Source organism: Gigantopelta aegis, chromosome 6, assembly GCF_016097555.1.
Source record: "Gigantopelta aegis isolate Gae_Host chromosome 6, Gae_host_genome, whole genome shotgun sequence".
NCBI lineage: Eukaryota > Metazoa > Mollusca > Gastropoda > Neomphalida > Peltospiridae > Gigantopelta > Gigantopelta aegis.
The window spans coordinates 36,943,662-36,964,452 of record NC_054704.1 but is presented as its reverse complement, the minus strand read 5'-3'; the positions used below and the strand labels follow the sequence as shown (position 1 = coordinate 36,964,452).

Here is a 20,791-nt window from a genome sequence, read left to right as displayed (position 1 = left end):
GAAAGAAGAAAAGTAAAAGTATTTTGGAAATAACAAAAAACCCACTATTTTTGTGTGCAATTTAGAAATCAGTTGGCTCAGAAATAAATAACTTGTAGTAAATTCCATAGTATGAAAAACAAAGGCATTCTCTATGGAAAGGACTATACTATAGAGTTAATTTTTTGTCTTTGAAGTCGTGAGTAGAATGTAACTTAGAAGCAGGTAAATAATTTGTATCATCAGTGAAACCTTTGGGGGATATTGTCTTGCAGCCCTAAAGTCATGACTGCCCAGCAATTTCTTCTTGTTTACAACTGAGATAAATGTGGAATTTCTTTTACGGTTCTACAGAATCTTATGTGAGATTGTAAAGTGCCACAGTGTTAAGCAGTCTGTGAGGTGGTACACAAAGGTGAACTGATTGATGATGTGTTTACCAAGCCTCATGGGAAGGTAACGTGGGCATTTGGTTATGTGCAATTAGCTTGTAAGAGAGAATAGAACATAATATATAAAAACATAGCCAGCATGTGTGGTACATTCTAGCCATGTTTTGCTTGGGACTTTGTTACTTATTGTTTCAAGATTTAGCACTATAAATTAACAAGATAACATTTATAATGCAGATTTTAATAATTACAAAACAAAAAAGTCAATCTGAAACTGTTGTTCCCATTGGTGTACCCACTGAGGCTATTTCTCGTTCTAGCCAGTATTCCACAAATGGTGTAACAAAGTCTGTCACAGACTTCGACCGTAACCTTTTTGAGTGAGAGCCCACAGCATTTATATATACTATTCGAAAGAGTAGCTCATTGAGTGGCAGTGGCGGGTTTCCTCTCTAATTACCTTTGTGCCATATAACCGTAATTAGAATGTGTTGAGAGCATCATTAAATAAAATATCTCTTTCTTTCAAAAACTGTTGTCTGATGACCTCATATCACTAACTTGCATACTGCCTGTTTGTACCAAATATGAACAATATCAGAACATGGTAATAAATTTGATTCCATCCACTGTTCTTGTTGGATTGCAGAATTAAAAAAAACAAAAAACAACCTCGAAAGATATTGGTTTTATTCTATTAAAGCTGAATGATAAATTTATAAACATAACTATAGAGTTACACATATTCCACATGACTATTTCAAATTTCAAGGGCAAGGATGAGAGAAAAGAAAATAGTGAAATGTGTTTGTGCATGTTTGTTCGTATCGCACTGTGATTTGCTATGCAAGTTTTAGAAATTGAAAGACAATTCTGTAACATTAACTACTAGCTGCTAATCATTTTTCAAAACTAATAGCAAAAGTTTGTAATCAAAATTTTGAAAACAAAATGTGTGTGTGAGTTAGAGTGAGTTACAAAGTGAGTGAGTGAGTGAGTTACACCAACATGTTTGGTAAATTCCAGGCATATTTTACTTGGGAACTGAATCTTACTGAAGATTACCTAGATGTTTTATTTATTGTTTATTTTACCAAGTGTAGCATTTACCACATTTTACACACCTAATAGCTGCGGATTAAAAATAATGTGCTGGGAAATTGTTAAACCAACATTCTTTACTTGCTGTTAGTTTTAGAAAATTCCTGCCTTTACTAAACACAAAAGATAGATTTTAATTTTTATTGGACATGAAGTTAAACTGCCATCGATAGATTTATTTCTCATATGACATGAACTTAAACTGCCATTGATAGACTTTATTTTTTATATGGCATAAAGTTATACTGATATTGATAGGTTTTAAGTTTCATGTGACACAAAGTTAAACTGTTGTTGATAGATTTTAATTTTCATGCGACAAGATTAAACCACTAGATATTTGATTTGAAATGTTGAAGATGCAGGATTAAGGAAATCAATATCCGTCCGAGCACATTTTAATCATTGTTAATTTGTGGCATATGGCTATTTCGAAACGTGTTTGTAGAGAGAGGTAACCCACCTTTGTAGCATATGCTATTTCTACTGAAAACCAGCAATAGCTCTTTATATGCACTTTCCCATAGACAAGGACAGTACATACCACATTGTTTGGTGTACCTCTTGTAGGATACAGGTTGAGATGGAACAAAATCCAGATCCATTGAAAGCAATTGGTCCTACTATCCATCATGCCTGAGGCAAGTTTCCCTTGGGCTGAAGGTTGAAATAATTTAAAGGTGAAACATGGACTGCTTGGTGGTAGATTGATTGCTTTGACACACCAGTGTTCATTAAGATGTACACATCTCAGGAGAACCTGACAGCCAGTAATTGTCTTTTAAAAACCTTTTAGAAAACAAACTTCGGTTTATCTATTAAGTTCCAATTAGATACCCGTGGCACTGACTGGGATATTATTGTCATTTGGCTTAAAATAGGAATTTTTCATTTTAGCTTCTTTTGTTCCTAAAATGTATCAAAACATTCAAATTTGGAAATGGTTTATATGTTTTTGGTCTCTCTTTTTGGTAACAAATTGAGACTAAAAACACCCAACAGTAATGACATTTGTGGCTTAAACAGTGCTGAGTATCCAAATTTATCAACATGAAAGATAAAATATTGTCCACTAATAACAAATCACAAATGTTACAACTATTCAGTATAATTTTTATGCAGACATTGCACACACACACGCACACATGTACGCACATACACATGCACACACACACGCACACACACACACACACACACACACCCCCCCACACACACACACACACACACCTCCACCTCCACCTCACCCCATGATCCAAACTATCTGATGTGCTATTTCTGCACCATTTAGGCTAACTAGCTGCTACAGGCAAATGGTAGATAAGTAATTATTGCATGTTTTGCCTTCCAACACTTGTTTTGCCAGCTAGGATCTGTATTCTTAGTTCCTTGATTGACCCAACAGAACCAGACTGAATCAGTTTACCTCTTCACAATAATTTCTCTTGACTTTCTTGTAATTGTTACCTGATTATTGTTGCAGTCAAGTTTAAAAAAGAAGAAGAAAGAATGCTAACACTTAGGCAACACATTTCGTTATGATGCCAGGAGCAACTTCCTTACTTTGAGACTAGTAGCAGAGATACAGCTATTTTAAGGTCTACATTCTTAATTGTCCATGCCATTCAAAACTGGAAAGGAGTGTGATAAAGCTTAATGTTAGAGAGCTTGCTCGAGGTATAATGTGACATAGAATTGATTCCCCATCCTCTTCTATCCGATGCTCCTTTACTAGGATGTTACAGGCAGTGGTGCATGTATGTCGGAAAGTGTGCATAAAAGTGTGGTAAGCAGTAACAAGTGTGGCCAAGTTCAGCCAGACAGAGCAGAAAAAACGTTTGCTAGACTGGTGTATGTGCTTGACATTACACCAAATGATCACATCGGGGACCAGTCAAACAATTCTTGAACGTTAGCATCGAGTCTAGTGTTGTTAAACGAGACATCAGTCTAGAATTAATCCTTGTCCTTGAGCCCATTGGGCTATGTCTCATTTCAGACAGTTCTTCAAAACTGGTATAACAAAGGCCATGGTATGTACTGTCCTGTCTGTGGGATTGTGCATTTAAAACATGCCATGCGTCTAATAGAAAAGAATAGCCCATTGGGCCTCAGATTACAGTTATCTTCCCATTTGGTTGTCCAAAATCCGGGAAATTTGACCGCGCAAGTAGTCTGCTGTTTGACTGTGATTACTTCATGGCAGACAGCTATGAAGTGGCAACTGTTTGACTGAAGTGACAGGGGATAGCATGTAGTTTGTAAACATGTGTAATTTGTTGACATTGAAGACTTGTTTGTGGTAATTCCGGCCCATGCAAAAGTAGTGCTTTTTGTGTAAAATGGCTGTACTCTGGCCTGTTTTAGAGGGTGTGTCTGTTTAAACCAATATGGTGGGAGAAAGAGCTGGACAACAGGGGTTGTCCCTTTTAGGGTATGTGTCCCCCATGTGGGCAAAGGTACATACAAAACTTCACGGGCCTGCTGATATTAATACAAATGTTACAGCCACTAAGGCTATATAGAAACATATAGCGAAATTAATTGTGGTCTGAGGCCATTGTCTGGCAGCAGCTGATTTCCTCTCATTTTCTGTGTGGTGCTTAATCAGCTGTCCAATCCAATAAAAAATGTGTTGTGTGCATTATTACAAATAAAACATTTCTGTATTTTGTTCATGGCGGGAACAAGAAATAATTCAGTAAGTCTACTAAGGTGGATTCATCCTATGTCCCATCATACCTCAGCGAAGTGCTTTGCCATCTGGCTACATTCCATTTTGATGTAGGGAACAGAAGTGTGTATGGCAAATTCCAATTAATAGTAACACAGGCACATTTAATTGATTGTCTGGGACATATTTTGGAAGATTATTTGTGGTTATTTAAAACTGTGCATTCGTCTGTCTGTCTGTCCGTCTCATCCAGTTGTCTGTTAATTAATTAATGTCAGAGATGAAAATATTCCTTTTTCTTTTCTTTTGAAATTCTGAATTTTAATGTTATTCAAAAACTATTCCCACATGTTCATTTTCTTTGATGAAAAGGTCGCAATAACCTTCTACTTTTGAAAACCTTGCAAATACTGTTAAGTCAATACAACCCTAATATTTCATTTATCATTAGAGAGCAGCTGCACTAAGCCAATGGCTGCTAGAAAAGTAACTTATAAGATAGTGATAAGCTTTTTAAGATCATTTTTTATCTTACGTGCTTTTGCACCAGGATATGAACCATTTAGCTTTTTTGAACACATTTCGAATAATTATGGTTTAGTGTAATCGGAAACCTTAAGTACTACGAGTGTGAACATGGTCAGACTGTAGAGTTAGAAGATTTTGGGTTTTAAAGTTTCATATATTTTTTTGCTTTTAGGGAGGGGTTCATTATTCTGCACATATGGCATGTAATAAAGAAAATTTGTAAGTTTGTTAATAAATAATGTTGATAAATAAAAGCAGTGGGAAGGAGCTAAGAGCTATTATAAATATAGACATGCATAGAAGCTGTTTACGTCATTGTTGGTATCGATAATGTTGTTAAAACTCGGTGCATGGTTTTTACATGTAATTATACATGTGAAGATGTGCATTCTAGTTGAAGGTTGCCATTTCCTGGAAGCGTTCCTTTATAAATTATGTACAGCAAAATAAATCTATTCTTGAAGTTAAACAGACTTAAACAGACAAATTCGATTTTGACTTACTGACGCTTATCTGTCTCAAATGTAATTGTTTGGTGTAACTCATTTTAGCATGGGGTTGGAATTTTATTTTAATTTATTTTTATTTTTATTTTTATATTGAGAGTGGGTGGAAATGAAAAGAAGAAAAAATTATGTTTCAAATACTAACTTACTATTTAACTAAAATTGTTTTGAATAGCCCAAGGTGTGACTAAGGTTTAGTTTCTTCTCCACTAGTTTCACCTGGCTTGCAAAAGCGTAAATAAATTTAATTTGTATTAATTAACAAAATATTTATTACATGATTATGCAATCTCTAGATATTAAATGAACCAGAATGCCGAGCTGTTGCCTCGTAAAATATTTATGGTTACATAACATGATATTGAGCAATGTATTTTTACCAACAGCTGTACTTACTAATACTATACAACCTTGTTTCCAAATGAGGCTTGTACGTACATAACATTGCAAAACCACTTCCCAGACATGATCACACAAAAAATGCATTCGTCTATTTTTGCCATGATGGTGCCTTTTCAGATGGTGTGTTAAGAATATAATTCTTATTAAATATTGATTGCTCGGTAAGGTTTCGATTTCTATTAGAGCTAAATTCAATAAAGTCCTTTTTTTTGTGTTGACAAATATTAGATCTCTTGCAGTGTGAAATTGCTATACATTGGCATGAAAGAAGCATTTTACTGTAAAGCGCCACGGGTAATGTATCACCACGTGTATCGATAGGCGATGAACGTGCCACTTCAGTCTGAAGGAAATCATTGTTTGTGAAGTAACATGATGCTGCTACGGTTACACAGTAATTTTGCAGCCATGATCTCTTGCATAACTTGCTGCAGGTACACACAGACACAGGAATATGTTGTTAATGAAAACAAGCGTGGCTAGAAAACCTGGTTTTGTAATCATGCAAGAAATAAAAGTTGTGGCTCTGAAACATTGGTGAATGGATAAATTGATGGATGGATTTATAAATGAAAGCAGTCAGCCAGAAATGGTTATTTTTTAAAACGGATGAACAAGCAAGTGTCTAATAATATTCCAGCATAAATAACACCAGCTATTGAATATGAATGCATATAAATCCCCCCCCCCCCCCCCCCCCCCCCCCCCCCCCCAGTGGTAAAATGCTCTCTTGATGCGTGGTCGGTGTGGGATCGATCCCCGTCGGTTAACCCATTGGGCTATTTCTTGTTCCAGCCAGTGCACCACAACTGGTATATTAAAGGCCATGGTATGTGCTATTCTGTCTGGGAAATATAAATATATGTCTGCATATAAAGGAACCCTCGCTGCCTGCATTAGGAAAGATATAGTGGGTTTCCTCTAATGTTTGCCAAATGTTTGACATACAATTGCCGATGTTTGATTAATCAATGTGCTCTAGTGGTGTCGTTAAACAAAACAAAAGCAAAAAATTAAGCAAAGAAGATGACATGGTTAACCTATATCATTGAGTCACGAAGCACTCATCTTTTGCAAATAACATATTTAAAGATATTTATCGTACTTGTCCATGACCATGTGGTTTTGTAAACATCAAATTGTCTGTGGGAACAATTTTGATCAACTAAAATAGGTTAAGTGTATAATAAACAAATATACATCTATACATTTACTTTGAAAGAACGCATATCCATTTCATGTAAGATCTTAAATCTGTTTACTCAATGAATCGTGAAATCGTTTGATAGAAGTATAACATTACAGCTTCATGTCCTTGTAAATCAGGGCTCAGATTCATAAAAGCTGGCTAACTAAGTTGGTGGCTAGATGTTAGAAGTGGTCTAAATGTTTAGTTCACTGCTACACAAAATCTAACTAAAATATAATACATAAAAGCTTGTTGCTTCATAGTTGACATAGTTGATTTTAAATATATTTATAGAAAATGATAGGTATTCTGTATTAGTATTCTTTCAACAGAAATGTTAATTACTGTAGAATACTTTATTTTCGCGGGATCAAATTTTTGCGATTTAATGAAAATGGGTCAATTCGCGAACATTTATTTTCGCGAATCTCCCAACCCCCATCAATAAAAAAACGAAGTACAGATGTCAATAATTTTGTTTTAAAAACGGAACTTAGTTTTGCTGGTTGTTATGCTAATCTGTAGAACTAATCCTACATGTACTTCCGTCGTTGAACACGTGTAGACTCTGTCCGATGAACTGATCACTAGCACATGCGAAGGAAAACAGCATAAAACTTTTTTGTGTTTTGTAGTTTGTTCCGTGACAGGAGGGAACATGGCTTTGTTACTACTAGCCTAATGTGGTATAGTTGAACGAGACTACATTTTTTTTTTTGTCGGCCTTTATAAAAAGTTTATTTTCGCGTGGAATATATTTTCACGAATTTCATTCACATGCGAAAAACGCGAAAATAAATTCCATGCGAAAATAAAGTATTATACAGTACTATAAATGGGGGGGGGGTGGGGGTGGGGGCATGCTTATGTATAAATTTTGCGTCTTTTTCACCCTATCACAAGTTTTGAAATGTATACGTACACATTAATTTCCAGGCTCAAAACGTTTGCAAAATTTACATGTTAGAAACATGAACTAAGGTGTGCATTCACAATAAAACCTCAACATATTGAGGTGTTAATCAGGTTTACAGTGTTTAATTTTTAGTGACTGTTAATTGACAGTGTATGAATGAGTAAATGAGTTTTTATACTCTTTCCCACCCCATAACATTTTAACCTGTTTTGAATGCTGTTATACTCAACTGCTATCTTAAACTGTCCTGATACGAAAATTGCGTATTGTAACACCTTTATAATATTCTTCATGCTATGTTCACTACCTAACATCTAAATCAATTGTTTTAGCAGCTTGCTTGTGATTTAGAGGTACTGCCATCAACTGTAGACCTAGCAAACAACGTAGATGCATGCTACCATTAAGAAGTTTTAGCACTGTGACAGATTTGAGTTAGAGGGCAGTTTAGCAGCCAACTAGACGTTGCAAGGTTTTATGAATCTGGACCCAGATGATTAACTTTCAGTATATATGTATTTATGACTTTACAACAGTTGGCACACAGATATTTCTTTTAGATTCCAAGAACCGTTGCAGATTTATTCCTGAACTCCACTAGAGATAGCTCGTTAAATTGGATCTCCCTGTCTTCAAAGTCTCCATCAGTAGATCTACCTAAACAAGGGCAGTAACAAATCAAAACACTTATAGTCAGATTTATTCCTGAACTCTACTAGAGATAGCTCGTTAAATTGGATCTCCCTGTCTTCAGTCTCCATCAGTAGATTTATCTAAGCAAGGCCAGCAACAAATCAAAACACTTATAGTCAGTTTGCCTGGAAAGGGAAGCAATGAATTTGTATACATGTACATCTATAATGCACAATACTAAAAGTCATAAAAGTGTCCCCTGCAATTACCTCAAACAGTTTGCAATTCTGTGGAAATTGCCATGGAGTTTTTAATTTTCCATGTTTTTTACTGTGGACATTTTCTTAATTGCAGGTGTTGTAAAAACAATAAGGTTTTACCCTTACCAACTTGGAAAACATTTATAAACAAATGTCCATCAAATTGTACAGATTAAATCTCGTTTTTGATAAAGGGATGAATACTTTTGATGGAACAGTCAATTGCACATGCAGTTCTGTTGAGTCTCTGTGTATATATGCATATCGATTTGCAGTGGCAACTGCCTATATTGGCTGTTCCAACATTTTGCCTTTATCCCTGTATTAAAAATGAGATTTAGTCTATACAGTTTGATTCTAATTTATAAGAAACTTTTTTTTATTTACTCTCAAAGTTTTAGTAAAAGAATTTGAGTTAGTTGATGTGGGTTTAAAACTTTATAATATGTTTTTATTCAGGTTTTAAAATGATTCAAGTACAGAATTACATGCCAATTCATTGACACAAACAGACTATAGGATAAACCTGATAGTGATAGTAGCTGAACAAGTTGTAACACATCCAGAATGACTCAAACAGACTATAGGATACACCTGATAGTGATAGTAGCTGAACAAGTTGTAACACATCCAGAATAACTCAAACAGACTATAGGATAAACCTGATAGTGATAGTAGCTAAATAAGTTGTAACACATCCAGAATGACTGTTCACAACAACAGGTTACTTGGACAGAAAATGGTGTTTTGTTGTATCGGATACACTAGCACTAGCAGAAACATCTTAGACAGTTACGATTAGCTTCAGTCAGGCGTATGTAACTAACTCTTTTATAAATAACTTGATCATGCATGTACATAATACATGTCATTTAAGGTTTTTATATCTTGTGTACATAAAGCCACTATGTGGGGAATAATTTTAATCTTCATGCCAAGTATCTTTGTTGGTCATGGTCTGTTGGTATGGCCATTGTTAACATTGTATTTTGCTCATTGTGGGTTGGTATATTTTACACCTTGATAATTAAATCCAAAGATAGTAGTAGCCGGTTTTGGAATGGGTCACTTCCTTCCTACAAAATATCTTCAGTATTGTAGAATATAATAATTGGAATGGTCAAAACTAAGTCAGCATACACGCTTATTAAGACTGTTGTTTATGTCTTGTATTAGTATTAACAAAATCAAGTAATGATGATTTCAAAATTAAAAATGATGTAGTACATGTATTTTTAAACAAGTCTTTGAAAATATCTTAACTTTGTGTTATTAATACTAAAAAGAAGAGGTTAAATTCATCAAAGATAGTATAGTGGCTTAAAGTCTTAAAGTTTTTGTTTAGCAACACCACTAGAGCACATTGACATATTAATCATCAGCTACTGGATGTCAAACTTTTGGTTAATTTTGACATATACCGGTAGTCTAAAAAAGGAAACCTGCTACATTTTTCCATTAGTAGCAAGGGATCTTTTATATGCACCATCCCACAGACAAGACAGCACATACTATAGCCTTTGATATACCAGTCGTGGTGCACTGGCTGGAATGAGAAATAGCCTAATGGGCCCACCGACGGGGATCGATCCTAGACCGACCGCTCATCAAGCAACTGCTTTACCACTGGGCTACATCCCGCCCTAAACAAGTCTTATTCCATCTTAAGACTATCTTTGCCAGCTCTGAATTATGTCATAATTACATTTATATGATCAGGCTTTGTCGAGACCCAGTTGGGCATCGAATCACCCAGCAAGGTAATGGGTGAACGCTTCTCATTATTTTACATGAACCCTCGAAGATCACTTGGCTGAAACCATTGATTAGCCTGCTGTTCCTGTGATGTTCTTTATGAGAAGAAATTGCTACAACTATCAGCTTGGTGAAATAGTTAACAGGCTAAATTTGGACCCTGCACTCGGCGGTATTGATCTTTGATTTATTTAATAATAGCCGCCATACGTGCCGTCTCACATTTCATCTTGTGGGCTTTGCTTCACAGCTAATGGTGAATAGTAAATGTAAATAGTAAACTGCAAAGTAAACACTTAAATACCTCAAGTACTTGGTGTGTCCCGAGGTCAGAGTTAAAGATGATTGGATTCCGCCAGGTCAAAACTTAGAAACCTTATTAGCTTCATTGCTTTTTAGCTCTTCTTTGACGACCAGTTGATGGCGGTCCTAGCTCTAGACCTCTGGCAAGATTGCTGGTGTGTTGGCTATTATTCATAATAACATTTGCACTTGGTAGAAATATCAATACTTTAATTTTTTATTGTCATATTTTTTAACCTCCTCCTGTTGTAAATATTCGGTTGTATACGTGCCAGCTGACCAGACTGGAATAACGTCTTGTTGTTCCTATCCTCGTGTTTCATCTTGGCATATAGAAACATTACAAGATAACTTCTTCTGGTACCCTGTCATTCATAAAGCTAAAAAAAAATCTTGGTTGTTTACATATGTTAATGATTTAAATATGTGTTTTATCACACTGCTATTAAATTTCCACAAGTATTTAGAACAAACTCTGTCCTAGTTTGTCCTTTCCTTTATCCTAGCTATCATATATATAATATCTGATCCAATCTGATCCTGTCCTATTCTATCCTATCCTATTTTATCCTATTGTAATTAAATTCATGATTAAACTATTTGCCTACCATTCCATAATATAATCGGATCTTACCACCAACACCTTTTGTGTGCTGTTTGTGCTGAGTAAGTTGGAAATTCTTGAAAAGGTTAACATGCATCTGTAATGGGGTTGACCACATGGATTTAAGTAGTGGACATGTAATTACTCCTGCATGACTGTTCAAATGACGATCCGTAATCAGCAGGGTTAACTCCAAATCAATCAGATACTTTAATAATATCGTGAGTGCCGTCATCATATAGTGGGATTAGGTAGTGGTCTAGGGGGGGCTAGGGCACAGAACAGTCATTATGATGATGATCTGTTCAATCTCCCACAAGGCTAACCTTTCTAGATTAACTCGCTCTATCATGGTGAATATATAGCCAGTTATTAAAGATAAAATCACCCTGCACATGGTCTATCGGGATTGTCAGGACAAGCATTGGTGTTCACATTGCCTCGGTCTGGGTTGAAGCTGAACGTCTCTCATGTGAATGAGGTTATTGGGTAAATTGCAACCAGTGAACAAGGTTGCATTGTTTTTTTCTTCTTTTTAAAAAATCTCAATGCCTTGTATATTAAAACTAACTAAGTGATACTTTTGCTGGAAAATAAGTAAAATAGTAAGTAAATAAATAAATAAAACATTAAAACAATAGCCTGTACAGGGTTCAAACATAACAGTGTATGGGGAGGGTTTTGGGAGTCAACCCTCCCTGCTGAAGCAAAAAAAAAAATTTCTTCTCAGTTATTTGTTACGAAAGTTATTAGTTTGAAATTGCTGTAGGAGGCAGGCTCAAGATTGCTGTAGGAGTTTCAAAACTGCCATACTTAACAAATTCTTAACTTTGAATCCTGCTGTGCGTGCAATTACTGTGCTTTACTTGTTCCAGCCAGTGCTCCACAACTGGTGTAACAAAGGCTGTGGTATGTACTATCCTGTCTGTGGGATGATGCAAATCAAAGATCACTTGCTGCTGATTGAAAAGAGTAGCCCATGAAGTGGCAACAGCAGATTTCCTCTCTCAGTATCTGTGTGGTCCTTAGCCATATGTCTGACGCCATATAACTGTAAATAAAATATGTTGAGTGCGTCATTAAATAAAACATTTCCTTCATTTCCTTTACAGTACTATATGACAGCAACATGTCTTGAACTTCATCTTACACCAATATGAATAAAAACAATCAGGTTACCGTTGTGGACATTCATAATTATCCATACTGCCACAACCATACAAAGGGTATACTTTTTGACTACACCCTTAAAGCATGCATACAAATGTATACTGACTCCTATAGTAAAGTTTGTACACTGGTAAAAATGTTGAGAATTGTGAAAGTTTCCTTATTCAAATTTTAAATTATATATCAAGTACATGTATTATGACAGACAGTATAGAAGAGCCATAAGTGAGAATAACCAGTACCTGTCTATGATAGACGGGCAGTGAAATATTGGTGATAATTGTACAGTGTCTGCTGTTGCCAGTTACGTGTTTCTGGGCTATTTATATTTTGGCATTGACTAGCAATGCTGTGCTGGGAATGCATCATGTGGCTATAATTAAAGCACTAGTGTGGAATTAGGGCTAAAATTAGTCAACCATGCATTACTGTTGAGTGGTGGGAACAACTGTACATAGCACACATGGATAAAAATAACAGTTAATTAGGTTGATTTCAGATACTGTGAAATGTGTATTTTCAACCTGTATTTTTCATTCAGTTGTTCTAATTGTAGTTTTACTGTGAAAATTATACTGATGCAAATACACATACCTTTTGGTTTTAATGAATTCTAGCTACTCTACCACTTACCAAATTTTTCAACTATGCCTTTCAAACAGTTGGAACATTTTCTTTTTTAATGTAGTGAAGTAATTCTAGTAATAATGGACATTTTTATTAGGGTACAAATAGATAATTTAGTGCACATCAAAAGTAGCGTATTGGATAGACCTATTTATTTCACAATTGAAATTGAATGAATATAACCTACTAGTGCATGGCCAGTGAACAAAATTCATGGGATTGCATTACTAATACTAACTGTAACTTACACTAGCAACCAAAGGGAAAGTGCTAAATGACATTTTATACACATTTAATCAATCATCTGCAAAGATTGCAAAATGAAATAATTTCTGAAAATTATGCACATTTCCATCTATTAAAAAATCAGCTGTTTCCTAATTTGTTTACTGTAGTTGCACAATTAGGTTATCAAAGATGGCAATATATGCAGTCTTTATTTGTGGGAAAATGAATATGAAAAGATCCATTGTCTTTTGGCAGTAGTGGGTTTCTTTGCTCATTTTCTGTTTCCAATTATTACTGTACATATGTATGGGTGCCTTCGTTATTGCTTAAAACTGGGTGCCTTCGTCACTGCTTAAAACTGGGTGCCTTCATCATTGCTTAAAACTGGGTGCCTTCGTCATTGATTAAAACTGACCGGCCTCAGTGGCGTCGTGGTTAGGCCATAGGTCTACAGGCTGGTAGGTACTGGGTTCGGATCCCAGTCGAGGCATGGGGTTTTTAATCCAGATACTGACACCAAACCCTGAGTGAGTGCTCTGCAAGGCTCAATGGGTAGGTGTAAACCACTTGCACCGACTAGTGATCCATAACTGGTTCAACAAAGGCCATGGTTTGTGCTATCCTGCCTGTGGGAAGCACAAATAAAAGATCCCTTGCTGCCTGTCGTAAAAGAGTAGCCTGTGTGGCGACAGCGGGCTTCCTCTCAAAATCTGTGTGGTCCTTAACCATATGTCTGATGCCATATAACTGTAGATGAAATGTGTTGAGTGCGTCGTTAAATAAAACATTTCTTTCTTTCTTTCTTTGATTAAAACTGAGTGCCTTCGTCATTACTTAAAACTGGGTGCCTTCGTCAGTGGGTGCTGGAGTGAAACAATTGTTTTTCTTCAAACTACATGTATAATAATTAAAAATGTGAGAGTGTCTACATCTCTATGAGTAACTGAAGTGATTACCTTTATTATGGCTTAAAGAAAAAAGAAAGAAAAAAGAAAGAAAAAGAGAAAGATTTACACACCTACTGGCAATCTCACATCTCTAGGTTCATACTGAGGCAGTTTATTTTTAAAACAGGCTGTGTATTTTTATATACATGTACTTGGGTATTCTGTGTCAAAACATGCACAGATCTGTCTAAACCTTGATTTCATGATTCCAGATCTTTGTTCCTAAAGGAACAGTTGCCTGTCCAGCATTTGTCTGTGTAATAGTAAATTAACTGTCTGTGTGTGCACATTACACATTTCTATAAGTAAACTGTTACTTTTTCTCCCAGTTTGCATGGGAATCCTAGCTGGGTTGAGACAAAGTCAGCTGCATAACAGCTTTAAAATTCATCAACTCTTTGTCTATAAATAGTTGAGCTGACCTCAAGTCATAGCAACTTTGAGCTAATCTTAGCACAGCCATGCAGTCCCTGGGGAAATAATATTATTATTGTGTATTTTGTCTTGGAGAAACATGGACAAACGTGGAACTCACATGTTTGTGCAGTTAACTGGTGGACTGATCTGTGATTAATTTAATTTTGCTTTATCATTTCCATGCAGTTAAAAGTTCAAGCACACTATCCTGGGCACACACTTCCAGCTATATGAGCTATCTGTCCAGGATAGTGGTTAGTTGTTAGAAATTAAATTGGTGTATATTATGGAGAATATACGAGGAAATGTAGATTCATGAAAAATAATTCACAAGGGGGCAAGTTAATGATTTTTTTTTTTAATGAATCCACACTTCCTTGTACATTCTCCAACTTAATCCTTTATTTGGTAATGGTTTTAACATAACTGCCAAATTAACTACTATTTTTTTAATTTTAATGAAAAAATTGGTTAAACTGGCAAGAAATATTTACAAAGCTAATAACCCGTCCTTTTGGACTTGACCTGAACGATTCTTCCAGTAAATTCTCAACTGTGTATGGCTGATAATTAACCAGGATGCATGTGCTAAACATAATCTGGGACTTCTAATTTTATATTTCAAAAAAATTTCTAGAAATATTTTCATATACTTACCATTTGTGACACCCAGTAGCCCACGTGTATCTTTTTTTGAGCTGAGGTGTCGTTAAACTTACATTCTTTCATTCATTTATCTTTATTGTATTCCAGATGAATATATTAGTGCAAGGCTTAAATTACATATTTCTGTTCAAAGATGCAGATATATGACATCATGGAGTACAGCTTTGTACATGTTTACTGTACAAGTTCAGTCAGTAATAGGCTCAAATCCCACGACCTGAATACCCAAATAGTTCAAATTGCATCAGATTCTTGAAATATAATCTGCAGTTAGAATAATAGTGTAACATGACAGGTGTGGATTAAAGTGACCTTACACTTGGCCGATGAACCATTAAACTCACTCTGGGTAGACACCGGTAGTGGGATATGAACACAGTACCTACCAGATGTAACCACTATACCTCCTACTAAGGCTGGTAAACTCTGGAATGAGACACAAGGAAAGGAAAGGAAATGTGTTATTTAGTGACGCACTCAACACATTTTATTTATGGTTATATGGCGTCGGACATATGGTTAAGGACCACACAGATAATGAGAGAAGAAACCCGCTGTCGCCACTTCATGGGCTACTCTTTTCGATTAGCAGCAAGGGATCTTTTATATGCATCATCCCACAGACAGGATAACACATACCACGGCCTTTGATATACCAGTTGTGGTGCACTGGATGGAGCGAGAAATTGCCCAATGGGCCCACCGACGGGGATCGATCCCAGACTGAAAGCACATCAATCAAACGCTTTACCACTGGGCTACATCCCGCCCCCTGGGATGAGACACAAGGAGATTTTAATCTGTATGTAGTCCTCTGGAGCCTCGCTATAGGTAATGCCACACAATACGAATACCGTGTATACATGAGAATAGCCATGAAAATAGCTGATTGTGAAAAGACAATCAGCAATTCTCATGCGAGACACGGGCAATCGCATGGTGTGTAGTCGCCTTATCTGAGAACAGAACACCTGTCTCATCGTAATGATCGGCATCATGACAGTTGCAATATCAGTACACTTTAATTAACTATATTCGATGCAATCTCCTAATATGCATACTGAAAAAGGTTGAAATCGGCCTACAGATCGTGTATTTAATTAACTGTATCCGGTGTCCAGTGTAATCTTGGAATGCGCATACCAAAAATGGAATACAAATACATTTTTAATTAAGTAATAAACTATATCTGATAAAATCTTTGAACAAAATACAAACAGAAATGTTTTTATTTTTATTATTTTATTTTTTTTGCCATACAGACCATTTTAATTAACTATATAGTGAAACCTGTGCTAAGCAGCCACCTGAAAAAATATTTGAAAGTGATCTCTTAAACCATTTTGTAAAGGAAATGGTGGTTGTTTGAACACCTGGTCCTCCGAAGATCTCTCATCCTATGACTTAAATGTTAGTCAAACATTCTATCAATAGGGAAGGGACATAGCCCAGTGGTAAAGCGCTTGTTTGATTCGCAATCGGTCTAGGATCGATCCCTTTCTGTGGACGCATTGGGCTATTTTAAAATTCCAGCCAGTGCTCCACAATTGGTGTAACATAAACAGTGTTATCTACTATCCTGTCTGTGGGATGGTGCATATAAAAGATTCCTTGCTGCTAGTCAGAAAGAGTGGCCCATGGAGTGATGGCAGCAGGTTTCTTCTTTCATTATCTGTATGGTCCTTAAACATATGTTCAGTGCCATATAGACATTAATAAGAATGTTGAGTGCATCGTTAAATAAAATATTTCTTCATTCCTTTGTATTATTGAGCTATATGTCCCTGTTCAGTACTGTCTGTGTAGGTCAGTTTGTATTTGGTAGATGATTTGAGACAAAAATAAACTAGATTCTTAATATAAGTCACTGTTTAATAGATGTGGCTATTTCATCAGGTTTGACTGTAGATATTGAGTTTTCCATGGGAAAACTAATTAATATTGATATTGATCAAAGGATTGTGAATTTGTGTGTTCATTGAAATATGGCTTCATTTACTACGCACATATATTATTTTAACTCAGAGTTTTCATTTTCTATATGTCTATGTAATCAGGAAGGAAGGATAGGTTTATTTAACAATGCACTCGACACATTTTATTTACGGTTATATGGCGTCGGACATATTGTTAAGGACCACACAGATATTGAGGGTAAGAAACCCACTGTCGCCACTTTATGGACTATTTTCGATTTGCAGCAAGGGATCTTTTATATGCATCATCCCACAGACAGGATAGTACATACCACAACCTTTGTTATACCAGTTATGGAACACTGACTGGAATGAGAACTAGCCCAATGGGTCCATTGACGGCGATTGATCCTAGACTGACCATGCATCAAGCGAAAGCTTTACCACTGTACCGCCCCATGTAATCAGGTTATACATTTGAATATGTTAATGATCTTATTGGAATAAGTAATTTACTTAGAGATAATATTTGTCTATATTGTATAGACAATGATGTTAGTGGGGCTGTGGTTCTGATAAAATTGTAAGCATAATAGATGCTGATAGAGAATATACTGGGGTGTCATTAAACAAACATTCCTTTCCTTTCTTGTGCAAAAAGTTAAAGGTCAGTTTACAATTACTAATATTCTTGTTTGTGTTTGTACAAGCAAGTAAAAGCCTTTATTCCACCCATAAATATTCCAGTTTTAGGTTTACCATGTTTACCATTGTTAGTCCGGCGATTTTCTGCCAATAGATACATACTATTAAATAGGCTGTCCTTTGTTCGCTAAATTGATCTATCCACCACTTATTGTTTCAGACTTTGTCTTATCTTATTAACATACTTGTTGCCATGGATATGCATGAAATGATTGATGTCTAATGTGGTGTTGTTTTGTACCGGTTGGTTCCAGTACAGCAGTGTACTTGTCATGCTTCGGTTCTTGAACCAGGATACAGGACGATATAGGGGTCAACAAATATAAAATCAACAAGTTTTATTTCCATCTTGCCCCAGGCATGACATTCTCAGTGTCCACCATCGTGGTCATAATTATATTGGCATTCAGTCATTATTATAAAGAGATCAATGGCTTGAAGTTGTATTTCCATGCTTCTTCAGTAATGGTCACAATAATCGGTATGGAATATTGACACCTGGTGCCCCTTTCCCATTAATGAAATTTTTATAACCTTTAGTGATTAAATTGATAACCTTTTCAAAAAAGATAGCATTAGTGATTAAGTCAGTAAGAAAGCAAACTAGCAACATTGATTAATTACGGTAGTATATATCTGTCATCACATAGAAACACTGAATGCTAGTTATTCTGAAAAATAACTGGGAGAAAAGGAAAGGAATGTTTGTCTAACAACACTTAAGCATATTTTAAGCTATGGCTATTTGGTGTCTAACATTATTATTATATACCGTAGGTTGAGAGAGAGGGAGAGAGAGGGAGGGACGGATGGACGGACGGAGGGAGAGGGAGAGAGGGATGAGGTACAGAGTAGGGAAAGACAGAGAGGGATGAGGGAGAAAGAGGAGGAAGAGAGAGAGGAGAAGGAGGTAGAGAGAAATGGGGGATAGAAAGACTGAGAGCACAATTTGCATATAGCAATATTCAGCTTGTGCTACCCAAACCAATATAAGAAAACCTCAGCATTAATTCAACATATTTGTAAGAACAAATCTGATTGGATCTCTACCTTAGATTTTTTAAGTTACAGTATGTCATAATTTGAAGAAGAAAAAATATGTGTGTTTGTAGTTACATCTTTCTCTAGTGTATATATTAATTAAGTATTGAAGAATTTCTAGACAGAAATGAACATATTCTTTAATTGGGCTTTATCCATACAGGAGAGCTGATTAAAATGTCACAAATCACACATGTATTATTGTTGGAATCATAAATGGTTTGTCCATCTGGTACCTGTTATTGGGAACCTAATGGAGACGTCATCTCGTGACATTTGTAATGGATATTCCTACTAAAAATCAGATGGTTTAAAAAAAGACAAACAGTAAAATTATAGCACAGAGATACAGGGCTTACACTGGAACCAATTTTGGTTTAGCCAATTTTCAGTATTTTCTTGAACATTATTAAAATGCGGTTAATTTAAGGAATATTTGATTTGCTAAAGGCTAAATGTTGTAGCCACTTGTATAGAAATTAGCAGTTGGCTCATTTGGTAATGTACAGGGTGAGCCATGGAGGTAATTCGACTGTTTTATGATTTGCTGACATAATTTGGGAGTTTAATTGGCTCTGCTATTGTGTTGCCAATAAAACCAAATTTGCAGCAAATTGGAAAACAGAAAATGTTGGGATATCCCTGATTTATTCACTCTTCTGGTCATCTTCTGTCTGTCCACTTGTCTATTTGTTGGTTTGTTGATTCACACGGTAACTTCATTTTCTTTTGTCTTTTCAGATATCAACACAAACAAAGTCTTGATAGAACACTATGACCTAGCGAAGTCCAGTTTTACCATTCGCCACAAGGAGGAACAAAATTGTAAGCACAAACCTTTTAATTTAGTTTCGCTCCAGGAGTTATTAGCTGTCTTTTAGTTATCATGCTGCATCATTCAAGGTGCATAGCAATAAAGTGGCATATTTTCATTTTATTCTCAAAATGCAAAGTAAAAAAACCATTAAAAAACCCCAAAAAAACAAATTATAAATGATAAAAAATGTGTGTATATGTATATGTAAATATATTAAAAAAACGAAGAAAAAAAAAGATTAAAAATAAATAAAATAAAATAAAAGGTATTCTATGCAGACAAATGAAACAGTTCTGGCCTGAAATGTCTTCTCCTTCCTGCTATACTGGCATAATAGTCTTAATACTGGTAGAAAAGTAATAACATAATTTGCAAAAGAAAGTTTTTTATATAAATTATGTACCTTAAGCTGATATTTCTGAGTCAATCATGTTAAAGAAGTTATTTCCACTGTAGTTGATACAGCAGTGCGATAATGACAGCTATTACAAGATATTTACCTCTGCTATGTGACATTCATCAGCGGAACATTTTTTGGATACCAATTCATCTGGCATCCTCCTGCCATTATCATCCATTATCCATCCATCAATGTTTCCTTGAAGTCTTTTTTAAAAAAGATTTTATCTATAATTTTTATGAAATCCTTGTACCACTTACTACAGTTGTTATAAATCACTCGCCTCGTAAGCTGAAAGCAAGTGATTAGCATTCTACAGGAAACAAGTTAGAGTAGAAGATGTCGGGGTTTCTGCTAGAGGGTATAATGGGTATTGTCCCATACCCAAAATGTTTTGCAGATTTGTTTTTTAAGTTAACCATTTGACAAAATTAATTACTCTTATCATTACTGTATGATTTTCTTAACCCTAACCCTAAACTTAACCCATTTTCTTTCTGGAGGAGACCTCCCCATACCCCTGTTGACTGGTTGTATGCAATTCCATTGTGCAATAACCAAAAATTTATTTCTGGCAGAAACACTGGATGTACATTACTACATTGATAAAAAGACGTT

The 20,791-nt window shown here is 35.6% G+C and overlaps 1 protein-coding gene across 3 annotated transcripts in view; it reads left to right on the top strand.

The window, feature by feature from the left end:
* Positions 1-20,791, top strand: part of LOC121375216 (adenylate cyclase type 9-like) — a 72,325-nt gene that overhangs the window by 34,314 nt on the left and 17,220 nt on the right. For all 3 annotated transcript variants that reach the window (XM_041502526.1, XM_041502524.1, XM_041502525.1), the window contains exon 2: positions 19,698-19,781. In XM_041502526.1, the coding sequence (XP_041358460.1) occupies positions 19,698-19,781 (84 nt within the window). The remainder of the gene's footprint in view (positions 1-19,697; positions 19,782-20,791) is intronic.